General features: G+C 38.0%; 1 protein-coding gene across 1 annotated transcript; it reads left to right on the top strand.

Annotated features, from left to right (window-relative positions):
- Window positions 1-485: 485 nt before the first annotated feature.
- On the top strand, window positions 486-8,896 carry LOC117374764 (putative adhesion G protein-coupled receptor E4P). The gene is made up of 13 exons (XM_055223867.1): window positions 486-561; window positions 641-670; window positions 748-910; window positions 1,584-1,697; window positions 2,712-2,887; window positions 4,052-4,255; window positions 5,372-5,575; window positions 7,742-7,983; window positions 8,069-8,135; window positions 8,284-8,375; window positions 8,457-8,616; window positions 8,690-8,749; window positions 8,816-8,896. The coding sequence occupies exons 1-13, from the start codon at window positions 514-516 to the stop codon at window positions 8,849-8,851; spliced, it is 1,596 nt and encodes a 531-aa protein (XP_055079842.1). The 5' UTR covers window positions 486-513; the 3' UTR covers window positions 8,852-8,896.
- The last annotated feature ends 319 nt before the right edge of the window (window positions 8,897-9,215 follow it).

Genomic DNA, 9,215 nt, shown 5'->3' on the forward strand with positions numbered 1-9,215 from the left:
AGTATTTTAGATCAAGTGAAAGTTAAAAAAGTAGAAGATTGACAGCTTCGGCTTCTGCATCAGTGGTGCAATATAAGTGATACAGCCCAAAGTGAAAGAGTACCAAATACAATACTACTACAACAGAGTCGGGCGCTACAGCCGCTGTCCTATCCACTCTCAGTTACACATTAGAATTGTGCCAGTGTCCAGGTAGGACCCGCTTGAACTTTTAGGAAGTCTATTACCTAGCCAACTGATTTAAGCTATTTATTTGTATTTAGTTATGTCTATTAATGTTTACTGTCCCACTGATAACATAAAAAATAAATAAGTAAATCACGTGCAACACTCCGACAAATAGAAGATACTTTTTTTTTTGGCTTCATAAATACACCCCTAGCTGTTTAGTCCCACTAAGTACTGAGTGCTAAATACAAAAAAAAAAGATAAAATAAAAATGCATAAACAACTCCTATAACACAGATGCTATATTTGCAGGAAATGACTAAAGAGAAAGCTTTTTTTGCCAACATGAAAAAACAGTTGAAGGAGACTAAGGGAAAGTCCTTAAATGATGCGGTCAGTTAAATACCTCAACTATAGAAATAAATCGATGAAATAATACATTCTAACTACTTATTGTGATCCTATCCTGCAGATTGTTGCAAACTGTTTCTCTGCATCTATGGTAGGGGATATCCTTTAACTATTTGTAAATCTAATAACTTACTTGTACTTCTACATAACAAATCTTTACCTAAATAGGAAGTTGCAGGTGTAGGTCCATTTGTCAACCCACCAAAAGTTAGCAGTGCTGGAGATGGAGAGACTGGAAGTATCATCCTGGGCATTGGTGAAGGTTTAATTACTGGATTAATGCAAAATGAGCAAACACTATTGCCACTGATGCTGAAAACGTCTACGCTTGGTAAGTCTTCAGCTCTGTAGTGAAACAGAATGCAATGATTTATTTCTAAGGGCGGGTGACATCAGTTACATGAACTTAATCCATTTGTCCCAGAAATTACGAAATCATGTGCACATTTGTCATACTTTGGCATAACGGGGCCTATTTACATTAAAAACAGTAGTCCTTCAGTAGAATGTTCAACAATACTTTTTAAAGGTTCTAAATTTACAGTTATGCAAAATTACACAAAACTGACTCTTATGAGCTTTAAACCATGTTATAATGTTGTTACCTCATCAAAAACACACCTGGAGTTGTGTTTTGCTTCATTCACACATGTTTGAGTAACACTTTATTATTTATTACTTTATTTTACAGAAACTTCAGGGCTGAAATTATCCAAATGATTCTAGTGAAGGTGTGTGGTTTCAAAATACAGTGGAGCACTTCCTGTATTACTAAATGACATCATAACGTGGAAATGTTTAAGAGAGGAACTCAGTCTAAATATGCAGTGTTTGTGTGTCACATGTGTGAATGAAACAAAGCACAACTCTATGTGTTTTTTTTGATGAGGAAACATCATTATAAAAGTATAGATCAGCATAGGTCCTAATACGGAACCTTTAACCTTTACATGAAATACATGTATAATTATTCTGACAACTTCATTTTTTTTTTTTCCTACTAGAGTTAGAAGGGATGATGTTCAACCCCGGAGAGTACAAACCAAGGAGCTTCTCTATGGGAACCAGTGGAACCAGCATCGAGATCAACATAGAGGAACTGGCTAAAAAGAACAACGGTATCTTTTACAGTCAATTCAGTTCACTTCAAGTGTATTTCTGTGGCACATTTAAAACAACTTCTGCCCAAAGTACTTCACATAAAAGTCAAACAAAAACATGATACATAGGAAAAGTTAAATAAAACACTAATATATCCTGTCTAACTAGTATTAAATGCCAGGGAGATGGCATTTCCGCCTAGTCTTAAACTGCATTAAAGACTGAGCGGATCTGACAGGCAGCGTTCTGCCTCCGCTGTTCCATAGTCTGGGTGCTGCCACAGAAAAGGCTCTGTCACCTCTGGTCTTGAGTCTGGCTTTGGGCAAAGCAGCAGGAGCTGGTCAGCTGACCTCAGGGCTCTAGGTGGAGCATAGGGGTGCAGTAACACCCTCAAATAAAGAGGACCCATAGAGTGGACACATTTAAACAGTCAATAACATTTTGAATTGCACCGATATGAAATGGTGCAAATATCTCTAACTTTATGTCAGCGGACGAGCTTCAATGTTCTGGACATTCTGTAAGTCGTGGTCTAGCCCCACATACAAAGAATTACAATACAAATTTGTGGATTGCTTTTTCTAAATCCGCCTGTGGAGGAGGGCTTTACTTTACAAGGAGCCTCAAATGAAAGAAGCTGGACAGAGGACCAATCACACTGTCATGCCCAAGCAGTGGGTTAGTTTGGCCAAACACCACAATCTCACTTTGATTTTGATCTAAGCTCAGGCCAAGTCTGCACATCCCTGAGCCTGAGACAGTCCTGTAGATTTTTGATTGTGGTCTGGCTGTCATCAGCAGTCACTGGCAGATATATTTGAATATCATCTGCAAAACAAAAATGTGACATTGTGCTTTCTAAAAAACATCACCAGTCAAGGGGATTTCATGTCTGGAGCAAAATATCATAGTCATGAATCTGTCTCTGTTGGTGGGGTAGGCCTACATCTAAAAGTCAATTTGACTCTAGTGTTCAGAAGACTACTCATGCTGATTATCTTGGTGACCTTTTTTTTTTTTTTTTAATACAGATTTTGGGGCAGTTTCTTTATTGAAGCTCAACGGCTTGGAGAGTCTCCTCAGTCATCAGTACTTTGAAACGGAAAATGCCACAGAGTTTGGTGCAGATATTTTCTCTGCATTCCTCCCATTAATGGATAACACCAACATAACAGACCCGGTCAACTTCACCATTCAACACTCAAAGGTTCTAAATAACTCTGATGAAGACTTCTGAGGGCTTTTATCCATGTTATATCGGTCTCTCTCATTATTAGCTTGTGCTACGAGTTGTATATTGAGAGATTTATATATGTTTAAGTCATCCTACATTGTCCTATTCAGATTATAATGCTGCATTATTGTGAGCGTCATCACAATTAAGGCCATGCTCACAGGCCATGTTGTCAGTCCATACCTCTCTTAGGGCTGCCACCAAAGAGGTCCAGCCATTTTCCGGTCAGCTTAAGCTAAGGATGAGTTACACTGCACAATGATTAGAAAAGAAAAAAGCAAGCAGATATAAACCAAAGATAATTTCTCACCAAACGCAGACTTGATCTTGACTTAAATCATGTAATGGAAACTTACATGTTGAACAAACGAGCTTAGAAAAACAAAGCTAGCATACGTTATCAATAGCTGTTTACTGTTGGTCGATGCACTGAACTTGTGTCAAGATCAAATTTATAATATCTCCAGTGCATAATGCATCTTTCATTTGCCAAATCCAATGCATTTCATAAAGAGATGTTAAAACACAGCGTAGAGGTGCAGAGAAGTGAAATGCCACAAGTAGTTTTCTATTTACTCTAGCTTGAGCCATGTCACACAATGCCAGAAACGTGGAATTAGTAAACGTTTATTTGCCAACTGCTGACATCGGTCTTATGAATAATTTGTACTATAATATTCAGTTGCTCATGTAGCAGACCCCTGCCCCTGGAGCATGAAAACACACTCTGCCCTGTGGAAGACCTCCAAGATTGGCAAACTGGTTGGGATACCAGTCGAAACGCGCCTATGGTGGCAAGCAGCAAAACAGGTCCATAATATTTAACAAAAAGACTGAAATATAAACCAATACAAGAATCACGTTTCAGAACATGTTTTTCCAGATCTAAACAACAGCGTTCGCAGTTTTTTATGCAGAATAAGACAAGATATTTTGTTTTTTTGTGGAGGAAGTTACAGTACTATGCAGCCTTTGAGAGTTCCTAATTGTGATTCAGTTGCGATTAAACTTGCAGCTTATACTGTAAATACAACTTGTAAGCTAAAGATGAGAGAAAACCATTATACCATCGTCAAAAGCTCATTAAAGTCGATTTTGAGACTTGGTGATATGGAAATGTCCTTTATTTATCGTCAGATGTTTCCTGCTGATGTTGTGGTGTCGTGCTTGTATTGGGCGACAGAGGAAACCGAAGAAGAAGAGAGTGAGAATGTTGAAGAACCAAGTTCCTCGGGTTTTTGGTCAACGGAGGGTTGCTGGGTCTCCTATACCAACGAAAATTACACTATATGTAGCTGCTTGCATCTCTCCACATTCGCTCTGATTATGCAAACGGGAGAGGTAGGAAAACCACCCTAAATGTGCTATTTATTGATACGCTTCAGGAGATGTCATCAACATTCCCTAGTGTGTGAAGGTAACTGGCGGCACTGCTCTGAAGCTCTGTTACTCAAGTTAGACAGACTAGAGCTTTTTTCCACAATTCAACCATAAAGAACTGACTTAACTGGAACTACAACAGGTTCAGCTGGTTTGTGCTGAAGTCCCCCTCAAATACTTTCAACATAACAAATAGGACCATGAACCCTCATACTGATCACAGTGAAAATGTGTAGTTTAAATCAATTTTGTATTTCTTCTGTCTGAAACTCAAGAAGTACAAAATACATTTAAACAACATTTTTTGGGAGACTGTGATCAATACAGGCAGGCATGGTCCTGTTTAGATGTTTGATTTTCAACAAAAGGTGAAGGTGACAGACTGAAAAACAACATTGGCTAATGCCTGCTAGCTTCTGGCTGTAATGTTATTCGACAGGGACTTGTTCAAAAATACAAAACCGGCACAAGTGTTGTAGCTCCAACTGCTTTATATTAAAACAGAACTTCAACCAAAACAATGTCTTCACCTCCCAGAGAATGTTGGTGACTGTCATTGCCATACTTGGACCCCGTCTGATTTGGCAGCTTTTTAATTTAACTTGTTTAGCTGTTTTAAATGTCTTTATTATGTGTTTTGCTAAACTTAAGTATATTCATATCAAAGTTCAACAGTTTCACAGAGTTTATTCTTAGGAATAGAAAAAAAAACAAAATACAATTGCATTTGACCATAATCATCAAAGTTAGCTGTTTTACTTATGAAGTTGGACTTAACTCACCTTTAAATATTGAATTTTCCTGGATTTTTAGCAAGTATTTATCACTTAAACTGTTTATATTTCAAGAGTAAATTTGATTGAACAAATCTCAAAGATTAGGTTTGTCCAAAGTATGGTTACTATACCAACTTCAGCACTTGCTCCAAAGTATCTGGGCATGTGCAGTTTGAAAAAAATAATGCCAAGTTTTAAGGGTCCAAATAGGCCAATGACAATAACATTAGCCGCAAAGTATCAATACAGACGTTTGCTAAAATGGTCACGTTAACTCCGTATTCCGTAATGTTTATTTTAGCCTCCACCAGAAAGTGACTTCCTGAACTGGCTCAATAGGATCTGCGTCTGTATCGGACTCTTCTTCTTCTGTCTGGCCATTCTGACCTTCCTCCTGTGCAGCTGGAACCCCAAAATCAACAACACTGCTCGTCTCCACCTGTGTATCAATCTAGGCCTATCCCATCTACTTCTGTTGTTTAATGAGCATTTCTATGCTGACAAGGTAATGTACTTCTTTATATATCAAATTGGTGTCAGTGTAATCTCTCATTCATCTAGGAGTGGTTCATTATATCAAGGGTAATCATCTGGACTATGTTTTTAAGCTCAAGGTGTTTCATAACCTTCCGTAAGCCATTCATAACAGCAGAGAGAGAGAGAGAGGGGATGGAAGAGTATAGAGAATGACCCAAAACAAAAAAGTTATAATAATTTAGAAAATGTGTTGACTATGTTTTTCAGTTAGTTATCTGGGCAATGTCTTTAAGGTCAAGATACCATCTACCAGCTACCATCCAGAAGCCAATTCTTAACAGCGGTGAAAGGGCATCTGGCACAGAACAATAGAGTAGCATCACTCAAAATTGGGGAATATAATCTCTCATTCATCGAGGAGTGGTTCGTGGTATCAAAGATAGTCATCTGGACAACGTTTTTAAGATCAAGAGGTTTCAGCCACCATACAGAAGCCATTCTTAATAGCAGAGAGAGGGATTGGGAGAAAATAGAGAAAAGTGACTCAACACTGTTAAAAAAGGAAAGTTGTTGTTCATGCAATATAATTGAGCCCACCACACACTACAGGATTTTTCAGTCTTAAACAATTTTCAGACGTGCTAAAAAAAGTACCACAGACACAAGGAGAATCGGATGAGATCTACAATCTCTGAGTGCAGACTGCAGCGAAGAGCCCTCACACCAGAAACTAAAAAAATATAAAAAATTGAGCTAACAAAGCTAACACACCTCCATCAGCTGTTTCCTGTAAAACAACTCGTTTTGAGACTCTAAAAGTTTTTTTTTTTTCAAATGAATGATTTTTAATGCTCTGAATGTTGGCGACAAACTACACAGGAAGCAGTGTTTACTATTGCTAATTTGAAACAGTTTTCACCCGCCCTGTGTAGATTTATTCTTCTGTATAAGTAAAATTGTGAAAAGAGCCCATAGCACTGTCCATTCTTGACTCATTTCACTCTGTCGGTGCAACAGGGTATATTTTTCTTCCTTGTAGCCGTTTTCAAGCACGGTTTTCTGTATTTTAGCTAAACAAATGACAATATATTCCCTTCTTTACTGCTGGCAGGTATCAAATTCAAAAATAAGAGACACCTAGTACATTTTTTTGTATAAATAGGGGCATCTGGTCACTGTAATATGAGGAACTACTCTTGCATTTTTACTTTTAAAGAATCCTTCAAACTGGATTTTTAGCGCTGTTGTGTGGACTGGGTATCATTATTTGCAGAGGACACACAGTTTAACTTTACAACTTTGTCACCTAATTATTTTTGTTTTTTTTCTTGAGTTTGTACCTCTGTGTCCGTCATTCTGTCTGTCCCTGATGCTCTGTTTTATTGACTATTACCGTAGCGCTGCTCTGGTTATGATATGATATGGTTATATATGACACACACGAGGAACACAGCGAACTCAAAATCGCATGCAAAGACAGAAAGTCAGGTCATGCCTCTCCCAAGTCCCCAGGGCGAAACAAATCGGGCAAATTATCCTGTCATGTGTGGCGGGCTTTATTTAACATCTGGACAAGACGTTTTAGTTACCATCTGGAAGCCATTCTTAATAGCAACGAGAGGGCATCTGGCAGAGGACAATAGGACAGAATGACCCAAAACTGTAATATAAAGGAAAGTGGTTGTTGATGTAAACCCTCATTCATTTAAGAGCATTCCATTGTATTATAGGTAATAATTTGGACAGTCTTTTTAGGCTCAAGACATTTTAGCAACCACCCGGAACAGCAGTGAGAAGGGGTCACAATGATTCTAAACTGTCCCTTATTCATCTAGGAGTGGTTAACACAAAACTAAAGGAAATAATAAATAATAATAGAGCAAATTACACTCTAAAATCCTTCCTTTGAGGCATTTTAAGTTGTAGCTTCCCAAACCACTACCTTCTGATTGGTAATGGTCAAAATATCTCGAGATTAAGGCCTTTTTATTTCAACCAACACCAGTGTCTAGGCCCCAGGGGAAAAGTCCAATCCCATATCCAACTCAGCACCTCCAATGAATTGTTTGTTGTTCTCTACTGGGATCAAAGTGCCAAAGCAATGTTATTACTTTCCTAACACTTTCATTTCTCCGTTTGAGTCTGTCCAGATTAACTTATGGAAAAACAAAAGAACATTCTTGTGTGTTCACAGCTGGCCTGTACGGCAATAGCAGGAATTCTCCACTTCCTGGTTGTGGCCAGTTTTGTGTGGATGCTCCTGGAGGCCGTGCAGCTCTTAATGCTGGTCCAGAGGCTCAATAAGGTGCAGGTGATCGAGAGAGACGGCCTCCCCAAACTCGTTCTCTATCTCATCGGCTACGGGGTCCCTCTGCTCATTGTGGGGGTCTCTGCATTGATCTATAGCTCGGGATATGGACAAGTTGCTGGAAATGCGTGAGTATTATGAGCTTATAATAATAATATACAATCAATACATCAAATATTTGTATTAATTATTATTTGATTTTTATTATTTCAGCTGCTGGTTGTCGACAACACGCAAATTCAACTGGGCTGTAACAGGACCAGTGGTCGCTATTCTCATTGTGAGTTTAAAAACTTGCATTACAATCATTTAAAAAAAGGTATAAAGCATATGTACATATTTATACTTATGCTTTATACTTTTATACTTCAAAAGCAAAAGGGTTTTGTTAGTTAGTAACCCTGAGTTGTTTTCCATTTCCCTGTCAGCTGAATTTTATGTTGTTCTGTGCTACACTGTGGAGCCTGAGAACTACCTTGGCCAACATGAGGAGTGGTGCTTCTAACTCCAAAGATGCCAGGTTGGTGCTTCTGTTGTATTTCTTTAAATACTGACCATAACAATAAAAAATAGATCATAATTTTTCTGAATGATTTAACAGGCTTGTGTTGTTCAAGATCGTGGCCCAGTTTGTCATTCTAGGCTGTACTTGGCTCCTGGGTCTATACCAGTCAAATCTTTTCTTCCAAGTTCTCTTCATAATTCTCAACTCACAGCAAGGAACCTTCCTCTACATAATCCACTGTATGCTCAACAAAGAGGTAACCGAACGTGACTATCGACAGGCACTAATTATTTACAAGACCAACTGATTTTCCGTATTTTAAAATGCAGATTCGAGAAGAGTGTCTTAAATGCCTCTCGTGTTCTCACAATAGAGAGAAAGACAGAACAGTAAGTTTTAACCATAAAATAATATTCATCCTACCACTGACAATAATGTTGTTTTTTTTTGTTAAGGTATCAACTACAGACGACCTGGATGCCAACAAATAAGTCTTCAAGGATTGCAGTAGTAGGCTTTACAATTAAAAAATTACAATTCATGTTTTTTTTTATTATTGTTTTAGTTTGACCCTTTAGGCCCCTGCACTTAGTCCTTTCTGCTGCTGTGATTTTGCACCATGTTATGTCGTTATTGCAATGTCTCATAGCTTTTGGATGATATGATGTCATAGAGCCAGATGTTGGACAAGAGTCAGTTTTCCATATTGATTGTATAGTACTCCCACCTTTTTTTTTTTTAACTAGTATAGGCCCTTGAAATTTGCAAAAATCTACATGTAATCTGTATTATATTAGTTTCTCCAATCAAAACATATATTTTTAATAAAAATCTGTTGCAAGATCTAGAACAAGC

Source organism: Periophthalmus magnuspinnatus, chromosome 8 (genome assembly GCF_009829125.3).
Source record: "Periophthalmus magnuspinnatus isolate fPerMag1 chromosome 8, fPerMag1.2.pri, whole genome shotgun sequence".
NCBI classification, from domain to species: domain Eukaryota; kingdom Metazoa; phylum Chordata; class Actinopteri; order Gobiiformes; family Gobiidae; genus Periophthalmus; species Periophthalmus magnuspinnatus.

Coding starts and splice junctions, on each gene's coding strand:
- LOC117374764 (XM_055223867.1), top strand. CDS start 514: ATGAAAAAACAGTTGAAGGAGACTAAGGGAAAGTCCTTAAATGATGCG. Junction 911..1,583: donor GCTGAAAACGTCTACGCTTG/GTAAGTCTTCAG, acceptor TTTTCCTACTAG/AGTTAGAAGGGATGATGTTC. Junction 7,984..8,068: donor GGACAAGTTGCTGGAAATGC/GTGAGTATTATG, acceptor TTATTATTTCAG/CTGCTGGTTGTCGACAACAC.